General features: G+C 51.4%; 1 protein-coding gene across 4 annotated transcripts in view; it reads right to left on the reverse strand.

Moving 5' to 3' along the window:
- Window positions 1-21,783, reverse strand: part of DENND3 (DENN domain containing 3) — a 56,068-nt gene extending 34,285 nt beyond the window's left edge. For 3 of the 4 annotated variants that reach the window (XM_069600873.1, XM_069600872.1, XM_069600874.1), the window contains exons 1-8: window positions 21,532-21,783; window positions 14,379-14,658; window positions 13,759-13,874; window positions 11,743-11,885; window positions 11,430-11,541; window positions 5,749-5,868; window positions 5,289-5,507; window positions 2,330-2,445 (exon numbers count right to left, since the gene is read on the reverse strand). In XM_069600873.1, the coding sequence (XP_069456974.1) occupies window positions 2,330-2,445; window positions 5,289-5,507; window positions 5,749-5,868; window positions 11,430-11,541; window positions 11,743-11,885; window positions 13,759-13,874; window positions 14,379-14,658; window positions 21,532-21,633 (1,208 nt within the window). In that variant the 5' untranslated portion in view covers window positions 21,634-21,783. Of the gene's footprint in view, window positions 1-1,978; window positions 2,446-5,288; window positions 5,508-5,748; window positions 5,869-11,429; window positions 11,542-11,742; window positions 11,886-13,758; window positions 13,875-14,378; window positions 14,659-21,531 lie in introns of those variants that run through there. The other variant, XR_011259143.1, reaches the window with a different exon arrangement.
- Between the last annotated feature and the right edge of the window lie 2,409 nt (window positions 21,784-24,192).

Below are 24,192 nucleotides of genomic sequence, written 5' to 3' on the forward strand. Positions count from 1 at the left end.
CACGTGTCTAGAGATCCGGCGGGGCAGGGGGACACAGCAAACACACGCTCCGCTCAAGGCGAGGAAGACAGCACGGCACAGGGTGCCCAGGCGCAGGGGCATCTTCCCACCAAAGACGCTGGGTGGGTGCTCAGGCACCTGGTCCCCAAGAGGAGGCCCACGGCCATGGCTTGGATGACGGTCCCAGGGCCCTTCACAGACACGCCACCAACCACGCACAGGTTAGTTCACGTTTATAAACAGCCCCTCGTGGTGAGCCTGAGACGCCACCACCTTGGGTCTGACCAAGCGAGAACCCTGGGAAGGTTCTAGAATTCTCACAGTAACACGTGGGCAGAGGCGAGATCTCATCTCATTGGCTGTGCTCCACCCAAGCAAACACTTGAGAAGCTTCGTCAGACGCTGGCCAAGATCAGTCCTCAAAAATCAGGGAATGCGGACTTTGCTTATCAGAAACCCAGACGGTGAGGAATGTGGGTTTCGCCTTCTGAGTTCACACAGGGAGACACTCCACCAGGCCACCTGGCCGGGCCCCGTGAGCACGACCCACCAGCCACGCGGGCCTCCACACCCGCAGCCCAGGCTCTGGGTGCTGTAAGACTGTTTACGATGGGAGGACCACTGATGGCGCTCCCACTGACTGTAGAAACCATCCAGGGAGAGGGAGTAATCAATGCCAAGATGTGACAGGCTGAACTGTCTGTTCCCCAAATCCCCACGTCGGAGCCCTGACCCCCAGTACCTCACAGCGTCTATGTTTAGAGTTGGGGCCTTCAAAGAGGCAATTAAGTTAAAATGAGGTCATGAGGCTGGACCTACTCCAATATGATGGGTGTTCTTATAAGAGGAGATTAAAACACGACACCCCCAGGGGCACGACCACGTGAGGACACAGGGAGGAACCAGCCCTACTGGCACCTTGACCTTGAACTTCCAGCCTCCAGGACTGGGAGGCAGTAGATGTCTGTCACTTAGGAGGTGTTTGTTACAGCAGCCCCCGCTGACTGATACACAATAAGAGGCACAGATGAGAATAGCCAAGTTACGGAGCCAGAGGAGGACCACCCGCTCCCTCCCCTGCTCTCAGGCCTCGGCTCAGCCTGTGTCTGACCTCCTAACAGCAGACAAGATAAAGGGGGACAGTGACCACAGATGGGAGACGGCCAGTAGCAGCTGCTACGCTCACCCCCGCCCCTCGCCCTGCAAGGGTCTGCCCACGAGTTCCACACCCGGCCTGCCTGCGGTCCACACTAGGGCTGGAATACTAAAAGCAGGATCTCTCCCACTACCACCTTATTAGGTTCCAAAGAGGGGAACGTCCCTCTGCAGGACCCCCTGAGGGGGCCCAGCTCTGTCCTCACCCACCCTGGATCCACCTTCATCCTGGCATAAGTAGTGACCACACCTCCCCTCACTCGCCCCCGAAGACACTCGTGGGGCGGCCCCTCACTGCCACGCCTCTCCCACCGCGACAGAAGCCGTGGGACCCGCGGAGCCTTACCAGTTATCACCTGCCCTCTTTGGGAAAAGTGCGTCAGGCCTGAGCTCGGCCAGTAAAGTGTAGTCATAGAGACGGCCACGACACAGTCACGGAAAAATAGCAGCACTGAGAGAGAGCTCTGTGTGCGGGGAGGGGCGGGGGCAAAAGGGGAAGACAGCTGCCCGTGCAGGGAAGGGCAGGGGGCACGGCCGTCAGGGTCCCCCAGCTGACAGTGCCACGAGGCGGGGGCCACGTCGGCTTGCTCATTATACAATATTCTGCCCGCTGCACTGGACACATATCTGGTGAGTGCATAGGTGAAGGAATGAATGAAGAAGGGACTTCAGAGATCATGAGTCCAGAAGGGGGCTGGGAGGTGCCCCGGGGGGTGACTCCTCTGGTTCAGGGGCCACTTAGTATTTAGACAGGATCAGAATAAAGACAACCAACTTTTATATTGAAGCATTCACAAGTAATTTCCAAACTATTAAATACATCTTTTTTTTAAAGTAAAAGTGTTAGTCGCTCAGTCGTGTCCGACTCTTTGCAACACCTTGGACGGTAGCCCGCCAGGTTCCTCTGTCCATGGAATTCTCCAGGCAAGAATACTGGAGTAGGAAGTCATTCCCTTCTCCAGGGGATCTTTCCGACCCAGGGATGGAACCCAGCATTGCAGGCAGATTCTTTTTTTTTTTTTTCTGCAGGCAGATTCTTTACTGTCTGAGACACCAGGGAAACCCCATTAAATACATAAACCATCTGTTAATATAAGAATGGAAAAGATACTCAGATGTGGCAAGTACAAACCTGAGCAAGACTTTCCCAAACATACACAATCTCTCCCCTTACCTCTGAATAAACGTCTGTGCGGCCAGGAGAGGGATGTCGGGAACATCAACCTCCTCATCGTTAGAGTAGGTGATGTTCCCATTGTCGATGTTTATCAGAATTAAACCATCGGCTTCCTATAAAACAAGTGTGTAAAGATCAAAGTAGGAATCTGAATTTGTATACATCTTTGAAAACACAAAGCTACATTTTGCATTCACTAAGATCAAGTCATTAATTAAATTATTATATATTTAATATGCACACAAAGCCTTATATTGTCTGCTCCAAAATGCAATGCATACCACGAGTCAGGTTAATAAGCTAAGGTGATTAAACATGCCTTGAGTCAACATTCCGACACAGGAGGTCAGGCCTCCCCCTTCCCTGGTACAAACACTCCGTGGACCACTTCAGGGAGCCTGGAGAGGACATTCCAGAGCTCCAGCCAGAGCACCCCAACATTCAACACTCAGGGTGCCTGCTGGGCTGCACGGCTAGCTCCCCACCCCCAAGGACCAGAGCCCAGGTGGGCCCTGGGCTCAGGGAGCCCACATACTCAAGCGTTCTTGAGACGTGTGTGTGGCTTACTTGTGAAGTCTTATCTGTGATGGAACACACAAATACTGAGTCACACCCCTAAGTTCTGCACTCCAACTGTCCCGGGAACACGACGCCAAACTCTCCCTGGCTTTCCTGCCGGGCCGGCCTCTCAGTGCGTGTTCCGCACTGCAGTATGGAGTATGCGTGCTCACGTGGAGTATGCAAACACGTGCCCCAAAGCAGAGGACTGCACTGGAGGGGACAGGCATCCTCGGCGCGTGAACGCCCAGCTTTTACAAGGACCCCGTCCACATGCCCAGCACCATCAAGGAAACATCCAAACCCCAAACGCGTTCAGTCAAGACATGCTGCCTTGCCCTGATGCCTCCCGGAGCAGAAGGCTAGGAGGACTTCCTTCACAGACTTCCTCTGCAGAGTGGAGTCAAGTCCCTGTGCCTCCTGATGGGCCAAATGAAGGCGGTTTTTCCCCTGACGACTGAAAAAAGAAACCCAGTTTTAACTCCAGAGCATGGCTATTTTTGCCTCATTTCCAAGAGTGACGTTTTTCCGTTCCTTCCAGGAGGTCTGAATGGCCTTTTCCCAAAGCGTGTTTGTCCCCGGTGAGTGAGTCACCGAGTCTGCCAAGAACACAGACATGCCGGCTCCGCCCCCAGGAGGGGCACCGGGCTCAGCCGTGCTGTGCTGCAAACACCAGGAAAAACCCGGACGACCTCCGAGGACAGAGCGGGCCGCGCAGCAACCCACTCCTCTCGGGTTCTGTGCACACGGAGACATTTTTGAAATAGCAAACACAACACTGTAAATCAACTACATGTTAATCAAAATTAAAATGAAAAAGTTACATGAGAACCCACCTTGGACCAACTACCAATAAGCACCAGAAAAAGACCTCCACGATGCCAGTCATCCAAACCGGCCAGCAAGAGGCTGAAAACAGAAAGACCGGTGACACGCACTGAGGGGAGGCAGGAAGCCGGAGCCCTCCCCGTGCTGGAGGGACGGTGAGCCAGGTAGCTGCAGCCTGGACATCTCTCCAGGTTAACCACAGTACTAGCACTGGCCCCAGCAATTTCTCCCCCAGGTGTGTTCCAAGGCGTGTACCGAGGTAAATAAATGAACGCATGTCCACACAAAGACCTGTACGTGAGTGTTCACAGCCTCACCGTTCACTACAGTCAAAACATAGAAACAACCGCAAATGTCCTCAGCCCATGAATGGATGAACAGCTGTGGTCTCTTCATTCAGGGCAACCCTACTGGGCAACACAAATAAAGGGCTGCTGCATGGATGAACCTCAAAAACACACCACTAAGTGAAAGCCAGTTATAAAAGACCACGCACTGAACGATTCCACCTATGTAAAATTCACGTATACAGAACAGGCAGGTCCACAGAGCAGGCAGCGGTGGCCAGGGTCTGGGGGGGCATGGTGGGGTGACTGCTAACACAGGCAGGGTTTCTCTGTGGGCTGCCCAAAAAGCCTAAAATTAGTCACCACAGCTCCACCAAGTTACTAAAAGCCACTGAGTTGTACATTTTAGTCCAGGAAACTCTGTGGTATGTAAATAGTATCTGAAAAAAAAGCCATTTTAAGAAAACCCAATCTGCTCTTATTGCTGGCGATGTCTACGGCCTGAGCTCCCCCTTTGAAATGCACCCCGTCGGCACAGCAGCAAAAACAGCTGCCCTTATGAAGCACCCACTGTTTGCTCCAACGCTGCCTAATGCTGCAGCCAGCAGCTTCCCGTTAGGACCCAGGTCTGCCCCCGAGCGAGTAAACGCCACTGGATTCAGCAAGGCCCACAGACCCCTTGGACACCAAGCACGCACCTGCATTCATCTTGGAAGTAGGTTCACAGTACTAATGAACAGCAGAGGCTTAATCAATAACAGTGAAAGTGGAAAATACGGACAGGATCATGGTGGCTCCCATCCACCAAGGCCAGTACCCTGCCAGGAGGGACAGGGGACATTCCTGAGCCAGAACCCTGCCAGGAGGAATGGGGGACATTCCTGAGCCAGAACCCTGGCCAGGATGGAGGGGGGACATTCCTGAGCCAGAACCCTGCCAGGAGGCCGCAGCCATGCCCACTTCACAGATGAGGAGACTGAGGCTTAGCAAGGGCCAATAAGTCATTCAGGGTCGCAAAACTAGTACGCAGCAGAGGTGACACTCGAAATCAGTTCCCTCAACTCCGACGCCTGCCCTCACCTCCCTGAAAACCTGAGAAGTGGTGTCAGGTGTGATGCTCGGAGCGCGGGCCCTGAGCACACCCCGAGGGCAAGGAGGGCGCGCCGGTGCCCTGTGTTGGAGCCACCCCAGTCCTCTGCGCCCCCCTCGCTGCCCAGCAGCTCCCCATGCATCCTCCCAAAGTCGCGTGACTCAGCGCCCTGAATCCGGCAGTGAGTGCTCACCTTGCTGACCTCCTCAAAGTGGTCGAGGTGGCAGCCCATGAGGAAGGAGGTTGGTGCCATGAGGAAGTCCAGCATCTGCCCGGACAGGATGGGCACGAAGGTGTGCTGCCACTGCAGGGGGTGCAGGTAGGCCATGAAGCACTCGGCCACGAGCGTCAGCAGAGCCCAGCTGGACGAGAAGAAGACGATGCGCTGCTCCGTCAGGAGGCAGGTGAGGATCTGCGGGGCAGGTGGGGGACAGCACAAGCCTGAAGCATCGTGAGGGTGCCGCCCGGGAGGCCGGACACGGGGCAGCTCCCTCCCGGCTCCCCCAATCCGTTTGCCAGAACCCAGACCACCCTGACCCCAACAGTGTGCTCTGCAGTGAAGGTTGGTTTTAAGCGAAAAAGGAAGAACCTCTCTTTGATGTCCTGTTAAGTCAGTTAGCATGAGGTGCTCACAGGTGTGGAGGGATGCATACCTGTAGCACCTTCTCAGGTCTGAAGCACAGCAAGGGCAGGTGAAGGTCCAAGTCGATGAGGGGGCTTTCGGGGTCCGCTCTCGAGGGAAACACGATCTGTAGTGGTTTCATGTTAAATATCTGCAACAACCAGTTTCCATCATTGGCTCAGGGAGCTGCTTCCAGCAGAGGCTGAAACGCACTGAAATTCACCATTTGGGCTCAGAAAGCATCTGAGTTAGAAGACACTTTCGAAGACTCATGCTGTCACCTCCAATGTCACAGAAATAAAACCGTCTAGAGATAAACAGAACTCCCAGGAATATTTCATGACAAACTGAGGACCTAATGTCTTTTGGGAATACCAGACCACCTGACCTGCCTCCTGAGAAATCTGTATGCAGGTCAAGAAGCAACAGTTAGAACTGGACATGGAACAACAGACTGCTTCCAAATAGAAAAAAAGAGTACGTCAAGGCTGCATACTGTCACCCTGCTTATTTAACTTATATGCAGAGTACATCTTGAGAAATGCTGGACCGGATGAAACACAAGCTGGAGTCAAGATGTCCGGGAGAAATATCAATAACCTCAGATATGCAGATGATACCACCCTTTTGACAGAAAGTGAAGAACTAAAGTGTTGGGACCAGCCCAACAACGAACCGACCTCAGGGAGCGGTACCGCAGAAGAATAAGGAAAAATAAGACTCAGAAATAAGGTGGGGATCAGGGGGCTGATGCCACTCGCAGGCAAAAGCCCAGATCCTAATACTTGCATGCTTTTTATTGCTAACATCTACTTCCTCGTAGGTGCTCTAGAGATTTCTGTTTTTTAAAATCTCAGATGGGGGATAAATGTATGCAATGCACAGTCCTCAATATCAAACCTCCAGGCCTTTCACGACTCTGTTTAGCCCCTCAGCTAGTGACAACCTTTCTCAGCAACTCCCTCAAGGCTCTGGTCAGGAGAAGAGTCACTGATGGTTTTCCATCAGTCACATCAGTAATTCAACATCTTGTTTTCAAGACGTTTTTCTACGATGTACTTTTTATTGCTCCCAGCCCTCTGCCTGGGGGCTATAAGGAAGTAGTTCTTATTCTTCAAAGAAGCTCTGTTTATTACAGTACAGGCCTATGCATAGCATATTCCCTACACTAAATAGCCTCTTGATGAAAGTGGAAGAGGAGAGTGAAAAAGTTGACTTAAAACTCAACATTCAGAAAACTAAGATCATGGCATCTGGTCCCATCACTTCATGGCAAATGGATGGGGAAACAGAGGAAACAGTGACAAACTATATTTTTGGGGGGCTCCAAATTCATTGCAGATGGTGACTGCAGCCATGAAATTGAGAGACATTTGCTCCTTGGAAGAAAATCTATGACCAACCTAGACAGCATATAACAAAGCAGAGACATTACTTTGCCAACAAAGGTCCATCTAGTCAAAGCTGTGGTTTTTCCAATAGTCATGTATGGGTGTGAAAGTTGGACTATAAAGAAAGCTGAGCGCAGAAGAATTGATGCTTTTGAACTGTGGTGTTGAAGAAGACTCTTGAGAGTCCCTTGGACTACAGGCAGATCCAACCAGTCCATCCTAAAGGAAATCAGTCTTGAATATTCACTGGAAGGACTGATGCCAAAGCTGAAACTCCAACACTTTGGCCACCTGATGTGAAGAACTGACTCATTTGAAAAGACCCTGTTGCTGGGAAAGATTGAAGGCGGGAGGCGAAGGGGATGACAGAGGATGAGATGGTTGGATGGCATCACCAACTCAATGGACATGAGTTTGAGGAAGCTCTGGAGTTGGTGATGGACAGGGAGGTCTGGCTGCAGTCCATGGGGTCCAAAGAGTTAGACACGACTGAGCGACTGAACTGAACTGAATGTCTTTTTTCACCCAGACTCCCTTAAATTCTTTAATTAAACAGCAAATTGTTCACTGACAAAACAAAGATAAACTGCCTCCCAAATATCCAGTTTGATTAGCACAAATTCTTGATCAAGCATAACCAGTATACATCAATCTTAACCAGTATACATTATTTGTGGTTACTACTTATTATGGATTTGCTTATAGTTTCAATTTAACAAAGTTCCTTGAGAGCGTGCTAAGTCGCTTCAGTCATGTCCGACTCTTTGCGACCCCATGGACTATAGCCGACGAGGCTCCTCTGTTCATGGGATTTCCCAGGTAAGAATACTGGAGTGGGTTGCCAAGCTCTCCTCCAGGGAGTCTTTCCAACCCAGGGATTCAACCTGAGTCTCCTGTGGCTCCTGCACCGCAGGCGAGTTCTTTACCCCTGAGCCACCGGGGACGCCCCAGAGCTCCTTAAAGACACGGAATTCAAAACAATTTTAAGGACATTTTATCTTTCTAAATGATATTATTTTAAAATGACGCTTCAAATTCAAATCCCACATTCACAAGATGCTTATTATGTGTTAAAGGTTGAAGCAGAAGGCAGATGTGAAGGAGGAAGACAGGGTCCCTCTGAAGAGGTGGAGAGCTGGGAACAGCACGGTTAAGCCTGCCCTGGCCTCAGGCACACAGGAGCACTCAGCAAGGGCTCTCATACAGGCAGATGGGGTGTCTGACACTGGTTTGCAGCGGGTTCTGGAAAACACTGCTTAATCAGCTCCCACATCAGATGAAACTGACCTCTTAGGTTTCTTCACAACAGTCATCAGCCACAGTTCTACAACACGTATTACAACAGACGAAGGCCACCATACCAACTGGGACCCCACAGCTAATTAGATTTGTCAGTGGAGGAGCCTAGGGACGTCTAATCCAAACGTAGCCCACGACAAACCACAAGCCCCAGCACGCAGGCCCTGACTCAGCGCTGCTGGTGATGCTGGAACATCCTTTCGTTCACTCACCGAACAGTGCTCTGCGGGGCAGAGGCCAAGTGCTGGAAATACAGCTCTGAGCACAGCCTCTGAGCTCCTGTGGCCCAGCATCCAATGGAGGAACTGGACGTTAAACAGAAAATAGGCACACTCAAGCCCACACTGCCGCTGTGCTGAGCTCTGCAGGAGAGCGAGAGGCCGTGCTGGACAGTGTGAGAGGGGCTGCTCTGAGACCTGGCACCTGAGCCAGGCCTGAGAGAGTGGCAGGAGCTGGAGGGGCACCAGCACGTGCAAAGGTCCTGTGCAAGGGACGACAGGGGCCCAGCGCGGCCAAACGACAGTGAGCCAGGACTGCCTGGTGCAGACAGAGCCGGATGGTAACACGGGCAGGCAGGTCTGGGTGGAGGGGTCAGGGAGAAACCAGTGGGGGGTCTTAAGTCCAAAAGGAAAGAATAGAGTTTAAGGATCTCTTTATCCACTGTGCAAAGGATAGACTGAATGCAAGGTCAAGACTGGAAGTGGAGGGCTTTGCCGGTGGTTCAGTGGTTAAGAATCCACCATCAATGGGACATGGGTTCAGTCCCTGGTCTGGGAAGATTCCATATGCCACGGGGCAACTAAAACCCATGCATCACAACTACCAAGCCTGTGCTCTGGAGCCCAGGAGCCACAAGTACCGAGCCTGAGCGCCGTGAGCCCACGCTCCACAACAAGAGAAGGCCGTGCGCTGCAACTCTGCTGACCACAACTAAAGCCCGCTTGCAGCAACGGAGACCCAGCACAACCAAAGACAGACACGTACATGAATAAAAACTTTAAAAAACGAATGGAAGTGGACAGCCCAGTGGTTCCCTAAGTCATGCAGGTGGGAGAAGCTGGTGGCCCAGAACCGCGGGGGCAGTGGAAGCAGGGGAACTGGAAAGAGCTGCTGGAGGTGGACCCAGGTGTGACTGAGAGGGTGGATGTGGGGCAAAGAGGCATCCAGAAGATGCCTGTGAACCTGCCCCAAAACAATTTCCCCAGTAAGCTTCCCCACTCCAAGTGGTAGAAATGTAGGAACAAAGTATTAGTTACTCCAAGAGTCTAAGATACAGAAAACTGGTTTTAAGTACTATTTACACATGACCTATGCTCAGAGGCAGACTACTACAAATTACAGGCAACCCTAACACTGTTCTGAACTCAGGGAGTTTGGTTCACTGCTGTAGCAGGGCCTCAGTGAGCAGGGGTTGAGTTTCTAGAATAAGAACATAAACTATGATGATTTCACTGCAAGAAAGTACCAGTTATCCACATAGCAAAGATGACTGCCTGAAACAGAAATCCAACAAACATTCCCCACAAAGCGTTCTGAGACTGGAACCCAGACAGACATCGTGCCCTGCCTTGAGCCAGGAATGTACTTGGTGGGATGTCCCTCCCAAGCAGACTGCTGGGTTTAGGGTAATACAAAAATGTACATACTTTAATAATTAATAATAATCACAAATATCCTAATAATTTCTCAACTGTCCATAATAATCAAAACATAGAAAAAACAGGATGTATAGGTAAAATCTTCCAGAAGGAACTACCAGAGTGAAATTAACATTTACTATGTACTTCAAGACATTTATTTAACACGTTTGTTTTCAAAACAAAGGAAGCATCCCGCAGTTAAATTAGTTTGGAAATCATTGACTCAAACAGGTTTCATCACACAACTTAGCAGTCTGGCATGCTACCCAGCAAAAGGGGAATAAGTCTGTCTTTCTTCAGCTTTCCTTAACCTGGAAACCTCCCACCTCAAGAGAGCCAATAACATGTCAACCAGTGCTTCACAGAACCCGGTTTGGGAACCCTTGTCTATCAATTAAATAACACAAGGGCACTATGAATAACAAAAAACCAAACCACTTGCTTTTTACTAACTACACTGGACAAGAAAAAACATCAATAAGTTAAATATAAACCTCATATTTAAGACCAAAAAAAAGGGGGGGGGGCGGATTTGTAATATAAGTAAATTTGATGTGTTTTCTGAATAGCCAGTAATGAATTAACATGTTAACCACCAAAGGGGCCTATTACTAGCTCCATATCTGTTAATCATGAGCCACTCAGCAAAACTCAGGCCTAAATATTTGACTTTAGACCAAAATTTTATTTTTAAGGTTTTAGAACACAAATGTTCTAATTTACCTCTAGTTTCCTAACCTTTGGACACAAGGCATAAAATGCTTCTGAAAGGAACTTGAGAAGCAAAATTTAAACAAAGCTAGAACTGGAAATCATTTAAAAGAGTTAAGCCATCTCCACTGACGCGGGACCTATATACGATGGACTGCTACTCAGCCACACGAAAGAAGGAAATAACATGTTCTGCAGCGACATGAATGCAACTGGAGACCATCAGAGCCAGCCGGAGACAGAGGGACGAGCACCACACGGCACCAGTTACCCGTGAGACCTAAAATATGACACTCACGAAGCTGTCCGTGACAGACACAGACTCACGGATGCAAGAACAGACTGGTGGATGCGAGAGGGGAGTGACTGGGGAGGGCTGGGGGCGGAGTTTGGGACTATCAGGTGCTAACTATCACACACAGAACGGATAAGCAGCATCCAACAGTACAGCACAGAGAACTATATTCAACATCCTACGATGAATCAGAACGGAAAAGAATATACAGAATGAATACGTATATGTCAAACGGAGTCACTTTGCTATACAGCAGAAATTAACACGTTGTAAGTAAACTACATGTCAATTAAAAATAAATAAACCATCTTCATCATATTACCTTTACTATTTGCAAAGAAAAAAAAAAAAACCAAGATAATTCGGATTTCATTACCAAATGGAGTGGTCCAGGGGGCGGGCTGGGTATTAAAGATAGTTTTGCAGCAAAGTCTTTTATGTGGTTGTCAACTTCGAAATCTTTACAGAACTTCAGATGAGTCAATAAACTGAAATTGAAAGAAAAATCACATCACAAAATAAATATGAGCATCCAATCATCGTCTTCTGAACTGCTAATCAGAGCTGAAATCTCTGCTCCAGGAGTTCCAGGACTTCTCACCGCCAGGGGAGTACTCTGGGTGTGGGAGCCCAGAAGTCCGGCTGCCCAGGGTGCAGGCAGGCTTTCTGGGGGGCGGGTGCAGACTCACCAGGAGAGACAGTCCTTGAGGGCGTTGTAATAGGGGAACCTGGAGACCACGCACACCGCGAAGGGCATGAAGCAGCCGGCCGCGCCCCCGCCTGGCCCCAGCGCCTCCCAGTGCGTCTTGCCGTTGTAGAAGCAGTACTCATCCTGGAGAAAAGCAACGGCACCGTCACTTCCCGTCAAATCCTGGCAAGGCCCGGTCTCCAGTTTCAATGGTGCTGGTATCTCCAGACGGAGAGGAGCCTGGACGGGGGCTGGACAGCCGTCTTGCACACATCTGGCCAGTCCCGCCTGCGTCATCGCCTCACAAGAGAGAGCACCAACCTTTCCACCAACACTGACGGAGCCTGTGGGGAGCTCGCTCTGAGTGAGGCGCTGGGGCTACAGAGACGGTAAGACTGGCCCCTGCCCGGGAGAAGCTCACTGCCTTCAGTGAAAGGGGTGCACAGTCAGAATACAGTGAGACACAAGAAGGGGGCCCCCACTTAGGCAAAAGGCCATATTCAAGAGGGCTGGGGGCCAAGTGGGCATCGTGGACTGAGGAGGGGGCAGGAGAGGCCTCGGCCCATGATGGGAGGATAGCCACCAGAAAAGAACGCAGCAGAGGGATTCCTAAAGGCATAGCTCTCTGCACAGCTCACAAAGGGCACAATATTGGAGGGCCCACCGCGTGTGTGCAGAAGACATCATTCCAAAGGATCCACGCCCTGCAAGGTCCACAGCAGCACTGCTTCCAGTAGCCAAGACACGGAAACAAGCTGTGTCCCTCCACAGATGAAAGGACAAAGAAGAGGCGGTGAGCGCACACGGTGGAATACCACTCAGCCATAAGAAAGAATGGAATAATGGCATTCGCAGTAACGTGGATGGACCTAGACATTATCGCACTAAGCGAAGCAAGCCAGAGGAAGACAAATATCAAACGACACTGCTTATATGCAGAATCTAAAACGATGCGACAGTGAACTCATTTACAAAACAGAAATAAATTCACAGAAAACAAATTTATGATGACCAAAAGGGTAAAGGGGGAGGGATAAATTGGGATTTGGGGATTAAAATGTGTATACTTCTACATATAAAATAAACAGCAAGGACCTACTGTATAGCACAGGGAACTATATTCCATATCTTATAATAACCTGTAAAGGAAAAGATCTGAAAAAGTGTATGTGTGTGTATATATATATATATATATATATATATATGTATGTATGTATAACTGAATCACTTTGCCACACACTGAAACTAATACAATATTGTAAATCAACTATATTTCAATAAAAAAAATTTTTTTTAACTATGCAAAAAATATCAGGGACCCCTCATCTGGGCCCTAGGGGAGTCTTCTTCAGGGCTGGAAGTAGGCAGCTGATTGCCCTGTACTTTAGGGTCCATCACGGTCCCTACAAACTCCCCGAGGCCAGCTGGGTTACACACACCTGCCCTGCCCAGAAAGCACTCCCCAAATGCTTGATGACTGAGTCATCTTCTCAAAACCTAAGCCCAGGCACCTGACACACAGGAAAACAGCCCCAGTTCCCTCAGCTGAGGAACAGAGAAGCAGGATGTGGTTTACATGCACCATGGAATATCACAGCAGCCGTGAAAAGGAGGGAAGCCCTGGCACCTGCTCCAACATGGGTGAGCTCTGAAGACATCACACCAAGTGGGAAAAAGCCAGATACAGAAGGACACGTGTCGTATGATTCCACCGACACGAAATGTCCAAAACAGGCACAGCCACAGAGGCAGAGAGCAGACGAGCAGTGGCCCAGGGCTGGGGGCAGTGGGGCCTGGGGAGTGCTGCTAACGAGACCCCACCGCCTTCTGGGGTGATAAACACGTCCTGGAACTAGACGGCGGGGATGGTGGCTCAGCACCACGAACGTACTTAACGCCATTGAACTACACATTTTTTAACAGTTAAAATAGTGATGGCCACGTAGTGTGTATTTCACTGCAAAATAACCCCACAACCTAGACACAGTTTCAGAAGGAAGCTGTGCAAACCACGTACGTGCAGGGGTCGGTAGTACTGCGCCACCACGCCGTAGGTTCTGTTGCCGCAGACGTCGGTCAGCACCAGAAAGTGGACACAGTCCTCTCTGGGCTCAGAGGCCACACACAAGCCCCCTGTAGGCAGAGAAAAGAAAGAAGGAGCTTCAGTCCAGCCATGTGGGGTCTGCCCTGAGGCCTGGGCTAACCATAAGCGACAGGACACGTCCCCCTCAGCCCATGGTCACATGTGGCTCTTTGACGGCCAGTCATGCCAACTCCTCCGGCCATGCAGCGCCTTCCTCGGTGACCCCCCACCAGCAGCAGTGTCTCTGTGGGTGCTCTGTGCTCTGAAGCCTTCATGAAGGGTCGGGGGACAGGCCCCCAGGCAGAACCTTCAGGCTACACCTGGAGCAGAGACTAGGTCCCAAGCCCAGCGGGGAAGGGGTGTCCCTGCCTCTGCAGGTTTTAATCCCGAAGACCAGGAAACCCCATCAATTTCTTGGCGGAGTCTCCAGACAGGCCCTTCTGTCAAGTCCTCTGACCCAAGTTCTCTACAACCAGGGAGAAAGTGAAGCCAGAACAGAAGCCCGCTCATCAGCAGGCACTGACTCGTGGAGGAAAAGGCCAGCCCATGCATACCTGGGAAGCAGAGCTGCGGCAGAGCGAGCAGGTCCACGCCGTTGGGGATGTTCACGTCCTCGGGGTCCGGGCCCCTAGGGCCGCCGGGGACGCCCTTCCCCAGCTCCACTCTGGGCCTCTCTCTCTTCTTCCGGAAGGAGCGCTTCCTGTTCTTAGCCAGCGTCATGCAGTTCACGGCGGCGGGCTGACTGTCCTCCTTCATGACAAAAGGAGGCACGAAGACTGACAGCACCTCCGGATCTAGAGAAGACAGGTCCTTGACTCCCTTCCTCTGGGCAACCTGGGGCAGGCGGAAATGAGAGTCAGCACCGAGGCCCTGTGCTGTCCAGCCCTCAGGGAGCATCCACGGCCTGTCTTCTGGCCTCTCCAGCCCCCAAACCCCAGGCGAGTTCAGCAGCGTGTGCCTGGCTTGTTCCACCAGCAGCTCGAGATGATAAGACCTGCTTTTAGGGACTCTCAGGCCCTCTCTCCGCGAGCGACAGACCCTCTCAGGGCCTGGTTGTTCAGCCGCTGACACAGACACCAAACTGGCCCCTCGGCTCCAAGGCTCCGGCTCCAAGGCTCCAGCACCGCGATAAGAGACCAGAGTTCAGATCCCAGCGCCACGAGAACCACAGCAGATAACTTGGCCCCTCTGAGTTTCCCTTTCAAGAGGTGAGTTCAGGGACTAAGAGAAGGGACCCAGTTCAAGTCTCCTGAGCCCCCTCAGAGACTGGTGCAGAGGGTGAGCCCCGAGAAGGGCTCTGCATCTTATCAGATCCACACAGACACATTTGCTGACACGTGCCTAATGCCTGCTCCTTGGAAGAAAAGCTATGACATAGACAGCATATTAAAAGCAGATAATATCACTTTGCTGACAAAGGTCCATACAGTCAAAGCTATGCTTTTTCCAGTAGTATCCAGGTATGGATGTGGGAGTTAGACTTATAAAGAAGGCTGAGTGCCAAAGAATTGATGCTTTCAAACTGTGGTGCTGGAGAAGACTCTTGAGAATCCCTTGGACAGCAAGGAGATCAAACCAGTCAATCCTAAAGGAAATAAACCCTGAATGTTCATTGATGCTGAAGCTGAAGCTCTAATACTTTGGCCACCTGATGCGAAGAACTGACTCATTAGAAAAGACCCTGATGCTGGGAAAGATTGAGGGCAGGAAGAGGGGTCGACAGAGGATGAGATGGCTGGATGGTCATGAGTTTGAGCAAACTCCAGGAGATAGTGAAGGACAGGGTAGCCTGGCGTGCTGCAGTGCATGGGCTCACAAAGAGTCAGACACGACTTGGCAACTGAACAAGACTGCCATGCCAGCCGGGCCACCACGCACGTTGCTTGTGTCACCTCTGACGTAGAGGGACACAAAGGGGAGTGAGGGAGGCCCTGCTGGACACAGAGAGGAGCTGCCTCCTCCCCCCGTCCGCACGGCCGCACCAGCATCCACAAAAGGGGCTCTCTTAGCCTCAATTCTTTTCAGCTCTAACTTGGTCCAAGAGTTTTTTAAGTTTTATCTTTTCGCTCTTCCCCCAAATAACATAAGGCATCTTCTAACACCTTCCTATCAAACTAAATACCTAATGGAGTTCTTCCTGGGGAGTTATGACTAAACAAACATAGGCGCCAGGCTGATGTCAGATTTTCCGAGGAAGGTATATGAACCTCAGTCTGTGAGTGAGAAGGAGGGGTGCCAAGCCAGCTAAAGATAGACAAGTTTAAAACAGGACTCTCTGGGTAAAAAAGGTAGGGAAGGAAAGAGGTGGCCTGGGGCACGGTGGGGAGTGGGTATCCTAAGGCCTTTGAGGAACCCTAGACATGACGTGAGGAAGAACACCACTGTCACCAGGAAAATGTGACCTTGACTGGCAAAGAAGGAACAGCCAGCAACAACATTTCAATAAGAATCAGAGGTATAACAGGGGACTCCTAGACTTCAAAGGACTTCTATAATGACAGCATTTTCAGTCACTAAATACACTCTAAGCTCAACACGCTCATTTTCATGAGATGTAATCTGAATTCAGGTAATAGTTTGTTTATTCTTAGGGGGAAAAGTTACTGCCAAGGACCAGCAGGTCCTTGGTCAGTAGGAACCAAGATCAAACATGGGAAATCCTTATTGTATAATTTAAAATCTTCATGTATGGAAGGAAACCTTGTCTTCACACGTTTAAAACCCTCCCTAAAACCTTCCTATCAAACTCCAGCAGTTTGGACCAATCCACTATGAACACGTGCTGGTCTACGTCCTCCTCGTGTGAGATGTTGCATCCACAGAGACTGGGCAGTGCCTCCCCTCAAGGTGCAACAGCTCCTAGAGCAGATCACAGTCCACAGCCAGAGAACAGACAAGCCCTCTCCACACGGCATGAGACAGCTTTTGTTGTTGTCGTTGCTAGAAAAGTGAAAGTGAAAGTCGCTCAGTCGTGTCTGACTCGCAACCTCAGGGACTATACAGTCCATGGAATTTTCCAGGCCAGAATATGGGAGTGGGTTGCCATGCCCCTCTCCAGGGCATCATCCCGACCCAGGGACTGAACCTGCATCCTTACGTCTTGTGCATTGGCAAGCTGGCGATGCACAAGCTCACTTTACCGCTAGCACCACCCGGGAAGCCAGACCTAAAAAAAGGTCTTTGTTTCTACTCATTACCACCCTCACCAAGTACTCCACGCAGGGATCCCACAGCGCGTCCCGGGTCAGACAGGCCCCTGCACTGCTTGTGCACCCAGGCAGCAGCCGGCCCGCTTCCAAAGCCAGGGAGCCCAAGCTGCTGGTGCCCGAAGTCCTCGGTCGCCTCTGTACACGCGCCTGTCACAATGCTGTGCTTCTTCCTGCTCTTTGCTCTGCGGGACAGTGCCCAGCTCGTGCCTCAGCCCCCTCCTCACCAGCAACCGCTCCTCTCTCACACTCACTGGAGGGGGCCTCTCCTCACCATGCAGCCAGGGCCACACGCCCCCTGCAGCCTCACACCTGGCTCATCACCTACTGGAACGTCACCATTCAGAGTCCAACTCTCCTCTCACAGCACCGCCAGAGCGTCGCCGCTGACACAGTGGCCCTGTGTCACCCTCGGAAGGGTGGGGCAGGGATGCGCTGCCCTCCTCTTTCTGGGCCCACGGTCAGCACACAGGATGGCCCTGTGGGGGTGCTGCTCATCCAGGCCCTCCCTGGCACTCGTGATCTCTGGAGGTGTGTTCAGTCTGCGCGGAAAATTATGCTAAAGCCCATGAACTCTATAACTCCCACTACTTACCTTCAGTTACTGAAAGTGATGTGGCCACAGTGCAGCCAACCTGGTACTTAGCAGTTCATCACACATCTGTCTGTGTTTTCCCCAAAATGGAAATCCCTATTGTCTCCTCTGATTAGATAAGCAATACAGTCTCATTTTTACAAAATAATAACAATAATATAGAAATAATAATAGGAAGGGAATACCTCCCCCATAATCCCATGACTGTAAAGCAATGCTCTACATCGCATGGGACACAGGCTGATCATTTCCTAAATGTATAAATGATTTTTTCATAAACGCAATCATCATACTTAAATGATTTCATTAGCCTTTCCCCATGTAACCATACAGTGTGCTGACTCCCCTGTTGACACTTTGCGCTAAGTCTCTCCAGTCCTGTCTGACTCTTTGTGACCCCATGGCCTGTAGCCTACCAAGCTCCTCTGTCCATGCGCGTCTCCAGGCGAGAACACTGGAGCGGGTTGCCATGCCCTCCTCCAGGGAATCTGCTTGACCCAGGGATCAAACCCACCCCTGTTACGTCTCCTGCACTGGCAGGGAGGCTCTTTATCACTAGCGCCACCAGGGAAGCTCATGTGGACATTTTAGGGTGTCCCACTGTGGACAGTTTAGCACTACTTTTGCCCAATCCCCTTCTGACAGACAGCTGGGTTGTTCTCTAGTCTTCATCACGCTAAACAACGGGCAGTTACCTGTACGTGCTTGGGCATCTCTGACTCTATAATTAGACTAAACTCCTGAAAGTGCAACCCTTGACCCCAAAGGGTTCATATTACTCTCTGATACATATTGCAACTGCCCCTCACCCGCCCCACCCCCGGGAGGAAGACTGAGGTCCTTTTTCACAAACTCCACCCAGGGTAGTTTCCTGCTCTGGTCTCCCAGACAAGAACTTACTAAAAAGTAAAAACCACAACACTCTAAATTCGTTAGATGATATAACGGCATTGATTTTCACTATGGGGCTGGCTGTCATTTGTGAAATAAAACAGAAATAGATTTTTTTTTTAAATACTCTAGGAAAGTCCAACACAGTCACCAGTAGCCACATCGGACTACTTAAATTAATTAAAATTAAATGAAATATAAATTTAGTTCCTCAGTGGCACTAGCCACACTTTAAGTAGCCAGTAGCCTTCTGCGGCCAGCTGCCACCACACTGTGTGGCGAAGGTGACCAACACTGGTTGCCATCATCTGGAAAGTTCTGTTGGATGGTGCTGCTCTAGAAATTGAAAGCCAGAGGCCTTCCGCTAAAAAAAAAAAAAAAAAAAAAAAACATAAAAATGTGCTTCCATACACAAGATTTATGCCAGCAACCTACACTATGAAAGGGGCTCTGAGTACTTTTCCATCATCCTGTGACGGATTTATGATGGATGCCTTCGCATCTCTGTGTCTAGTCTCCATAGCAACCAAGGAGTGGAGGGAAATGTAACTGACCACAGTAACTCACTAGGGATTGAACTGTATGCTTGCATTCTTTGTCACTAACCTCAATAAAACAAACACCACCCCATCTAAGGAATAAATAAAACCAAAAGTTAGGACACTACACTATCCTAACATCAAGCTGGTTATGTCTCATATCTCTGGGCGTCTGTTTTCATGTGTCACCAAATAGGAATGACTGAATCAGAGACAAATGATGATTTTTAAGAAGTAAAACCTGAACCTCATTTAAAAGACTTGGAAAACAGTGGAAACAGTGGCAGACTTTATATTTGGGGGGCTCCAAAATCACTGCAGATGATGACTGCAGCCATGATATTAAAAGACGCTTACTCCTTGGAAGGAAAGTTATGACCAACCTAGATGGCATATTAAAAAGCAGAGACATTACTTTCCCAACAAAGGTCCATCTAGTCAAAGCTGTGGTTTTTCCAGTAGCCATGTATGGATGTGAGAGTTCAACCATAAGTAAGCTGAGTGCTGAAGAATTGATGCTTTTGAACTGTGGTTTTGGAGAAGACTCTTGAGAGTCCCTTGGACTGCAAGGAGATCCAACCAGTCCATCCTAAAGGAAATCAGTCCTGAATATTCATTGGAAGGACTGATGTTGAAGCTGAAACTCCAATACTCTGGCCACCTGATGTGAAGAGCTGACTCATTTGAAAAGACCCTGATCCTGGGACAGACTGAGGGCAGGAGGAGAAGGGGACGACAGAGGATGAGATGGTTGGATGGAATCACCAACTCAGCGGACATAGGTTGGAGTACGCTCTGGGAGTTGCTGATGAACAGGGAGGCCTGGCGTGCTGCAGTCCATGGGGTTGCAAAGAGTCAGACACGACTGAGCAACTGAACTGAACTGAAAAGACTTGGACATTCAAAATAATATAACAGCTGAAAATAGAACTGAATGAATGATATGCTATGTTTGGTTACCTGTAACATTAATGTTGGTCTTAGAAGGAGGATGTTACTCCACCCCACAACACTGCTTTTTCTCCTGCTCCTTCAACCACTGTTCCTTCCATCCTCTGAAGCCCTAACAGAAGCAAAGTATAGAAAAGAGGGTGAAGACTCAAATGCAGAATGGCCGACTGCCCACTTGCCTTGGGAAATGCTGTAGTCTGTTTAGCTCAGGAAAGTACCACTGCAAATATTCCAGTTGATTCATCCCTTCACATCACAGCAGCTAAGAGACAGTGTTGTAATCGCTAGAGACACAAGACAGCCTAACTGCAGAGAAGATCACAACCGAAACCAGGTCATTTCCCGTCAGAAGAAAAAGGGGGGAACGCCACTTGGCACTGAGAGGCAGGGAGATGGCTCGACTCAGTCCACAAGGGTCAGAGGACACGAGAGACCAAAGAGGGACCCAGACTCAGAGGAGTGACTGAGAGAGGAGGGACATGCAGAAATCGTGGAAATTGGCATTATACTAAAGCCAAGGAGTGGAGACCACTATGCCATTACCAGACATGCATCAGGATCATTTCACAACTTTTAGCGCCTCTGGGTAATGTCCATTCAACCCGGCAGCCTTAAATACTCAAATGCCTCTCTCTGCCTTTCCTTAATGCCATCTGGAACCAGAGGAAAGGACCTGCCAGGGTAAGGGCAGCAGGGTCAGGGACTCTGAACACACCAGGCATCGCCACTAACAAGAGAGAAATGACAGCGTCACAGGCATCTGGGGCAAGGGGGAGGGTCGCAGACCCACTCCAGAGAGAGCCAGGGCTCCGGAACTAAGACAAAGTGAGAGCACAGGGAAGAAACAAGGAGAACGTCTCAAGCTGCCGTCCCAGAGAAAGGGACAGGAGCTTGCCACTTTGGCTACCAGGGTGCAGAGCGGAGAACAGGGAGAGGCGGATTGTAAAGTGTTTTACAGCGAAAAACAGCTCCTTTCATCGCTTACCATCTAAATGCAAAATACATTAAGGCGGTCCTTAAATCTACCAAAAACATCCTTACGACCTGCCTAGAACAGCCCTGGCACCTAGGAGACACAGAATCTGTGGAATGACTGAAATCACTCAACAGAGGACAAAGATTTGGTCCTGGAGGGCTCGGAAGTGCGGGCGGCCCGGCCGCGTCTCCACCTGGCCCAGATGGGCGTCCTGAGACGGAGAAGCCGAGCGGCCGAAGCGCTTAAGAAGCAGGCCGACGGACGCGCGCGGTCTCCAGCCCGCTCTCCGCGGTGTGCCTGCACCGGGTCCCGCCAGAGCGGTCTTCCGGAAAGAGGGGAGCGGGCGGGAGCCCCTAGCCCGCAGCCGCTCGCGACTCCACCGCGGCTGGGGGGCCGGCCGGCAGCTGCTCCCACACCCGCGGCTGGAGGCGGTCGCCGCGCCGGACCTGGACGCAGCGCCCCAGCCCCGCGGACGCCTGGGGCTCCGTGCGCACAGGCCTGTCGCCGCTGCCCCGCCCCGCCCGCGCCGTGACCGCGCCGCGCCCTCACCTGCTCCGGGCCGCGAAGGCTGTCCCGGGGGGCCCCCAGCAGCGCGCACAGCTCCAGCAGCCCCGAGGGCAGCGCCGGGTGATGCGGCGCGGCCTCCGCCATGGCTGCCCCGCGGCCGCGGCCGACTGGGCACACCGGGCTCGGGCGCCTCGGGCCACCCGGCCCGGACTTCGGGCCGCAACCCCGCCCGCCGCTTTGGCCAGCACCCGCGCGAGCGGCAGCCGGCTGGTCCTCCGACAGCGCTGCCCGCTGGGCGGGGCTCGGGGCGGGGCCAGGTGTGGGGCGGGGCCTTGGGAGGCGGGGCGGGGAGGTCGGGGCCCATCCGAGAGGGGCGGGGCCTGGAGAGGCGAAGCGAGGAGGCGGGGCCTGTCGGAGAGGGGCGGGGCCTGAGGGGCCGGCCCAGGGCCTGGCGCGCGAGCTCTTCGTTTCCTAAAGGGCTCCGCGGGCTCCGGCGCGTGCGCGGCGTCTGCGAGCCCAGCGCTCCAGTCCGTTAGCCTATCCTCTCTCCCAGCGGCCGCCTCCGCTCCCGGGAAACCCGGAAGAGGTGGGCACGGTCGCCAGGTGGGCTCGGACCAGCTCACGAGCGCCGTGGGTGCGGGAGTCTCCTGCAAGTCCCTGAGCCCAACCCTGGAAGGAGTAAAAGGCCAAGGCCACCTCGTGCCGCCGCCGACTCCAGGAAGCCCTCCTGCAAGCAGGGCCGTGGAGTTGGCCTGGCCGGGCGTTGGATGGCAGGAAAGGCCGGCGAGCCAAGGGCGCCCGGTTAATAACTTTGCCTGCCTGCTTAACCTAAGACTGCCCAAATCCGCTATGAGATTGAGTAAAATTCAGCAGGAAAGGGGGCGGGGTGGGCGGTGCTAGAATAGAACCCGGGGAGCGCGGGGAGCGCGGGACTGAGGAGGGTCGGGGGATGGACAGAGCTCTTCCCCTACAAGCAGGCCTGGCTTGTTCCGAGTGGACCGTGAGCCTCCCCAGCCACAGGCTGAGGCCAAGAGGCTGGTTTCGGTGCCTGGCCACTGACACAGAATTGGACACAGGCCCCAGTCCTATTTTTGCCTCCCAGCAGACCTTGGACAGCAAGGTCTGTAAAACCGGGTGGGAAATGATGGCAAAGGAACTCTTCTAGTTCTAATTATCTATGAGTCTTTAAAAAAAAAAAACCTGAAATGCTTAATAATAATGTCAAACAGTAACGACAAAACAAGGTCAAAATCAAAACAGGGTTGGGGTGGGGTGGATCCGGAGGCCAAAGGATTCCTTCAACGTTTCCAGCCTGGTGAGGCCCCACCAGCTGCAGCCTGACTCACGCGGGATTTGTGTTTCACTGTTAAGTCATCAAAGATCATGAGTCAAATCTGGCGGCTGCCCGACATCCCTGGCCTTCATTGGTAAGCCCTGACCGGTAGTGGCAGCCACTGACTTTAAAAGAAAGACAGATTTTGCTCACACTGGTCTGGCTCTCTCCACTGTGTTGGGGTTGTTGGCGGTCTCAGTGGAGGGCAAAGTGGAGTCTGTCACCTGAGAACTTGCAGTCCTCAGGAGGCTCACAGACGCCGCTGGAGGTGTGCACAGCAGAGTCGTGGGCTTGCAGGGACCTGGGCTGGCGTCTGCCCCAAGTGAGCTGCGTGACAGTCGCTTTCCTCGCCGCCCCAGCCTTGGCTTCCTGTCTATTCACACGCTGCCCAGTGTGGCCAGGACTCAGGAGATAAACACAAGGCAGCGATCTCAGTGGGGACCTGGCGAGGCTCACACAGGCACAGGTGTCCCTTTTCCTCCTGCAGGTGGAAGGGTTTAAGGAGGGGAGCTTAAGTCCCGCCGGGCTGTGGACGGGGCTATACAATTCCACCTTTTCTAGGGCCTTCCTTTCCTCATCCTTAGCATTGGAGAAGGGACCAGGTGACCTTGAAGGGGCTCCTGGCACCTCACTCTTGCTTTTTGATGAGCCCCTGTTGCTCATTCCTTAGGGACTTCCTAGTGCCTGCAGTAAGATTTGCCCCATTCTTGAGAGTGCTGATGGACTGGAGATAGAAGTGGACGTAGCCAGCAATCAAAATCGCCAGTGCCTCTAGCTGAAATGCAGATGAGGGAGGAAGGGAACCACTGAGCCTAGCTGACAAGCCCACGGCTGGGGTGGGTATCGTCAGAGTCAAGGTGAGAACTTGAGTTCTTTAACCTGATGAGTTAAAGAACTTGCTGGCACAGTACCTGCCTGGCAACAGTCTTTCACAAATAGTTTCCCCTCCCTCCCCCCCAGCCTGTGTAATTTGTTTACTGTTCGGTCCGACTCTCAGGATTACTGTGCAGATCAAGTGGGAAAATAGGTGCGAAAATGTTTCTGAACCATAAAGTACTGATGCAGAAATAGGGGGCACGCACACCATTGTGAATTTATTAAATGACACTAGATTGTTTACCTTGAAATGATTGATTTTCTGGAATGGAATTTGGCTTCCGTAAGTCATTTTTTTAATAGTATTTATAAGGAGTGCAGTCTATCAACACTTCTTTGGGCATTTTAGCAAGGATTAGGTGTTAACTACAAGTCTTTTGAAAAAATATAGGGAATGATGGGGGAGCTTCATAGCATTGGATTTAGCAGTGATTTGCATCTGACATCAAAAACACAGGCAATGAAAGGAAAGTAGATGATTTCATCAAAACTAG

This window comes from Ovis canadensis, chromosome 9 (genome assembly GCF_042477335.2).
Source record: "Ovis canadensis isolate MfBH-ARS-UI-01 breed Bighorn chromosome 9, ARS-UI_OviCan_v2, whole genome shotgun sequence".
Lineage (NCBI taxonomy): Eukaryota > Metazoa > Chordata > Mammalia > Artiodactyla > Bovidae > Ovis > Ovis canadensis.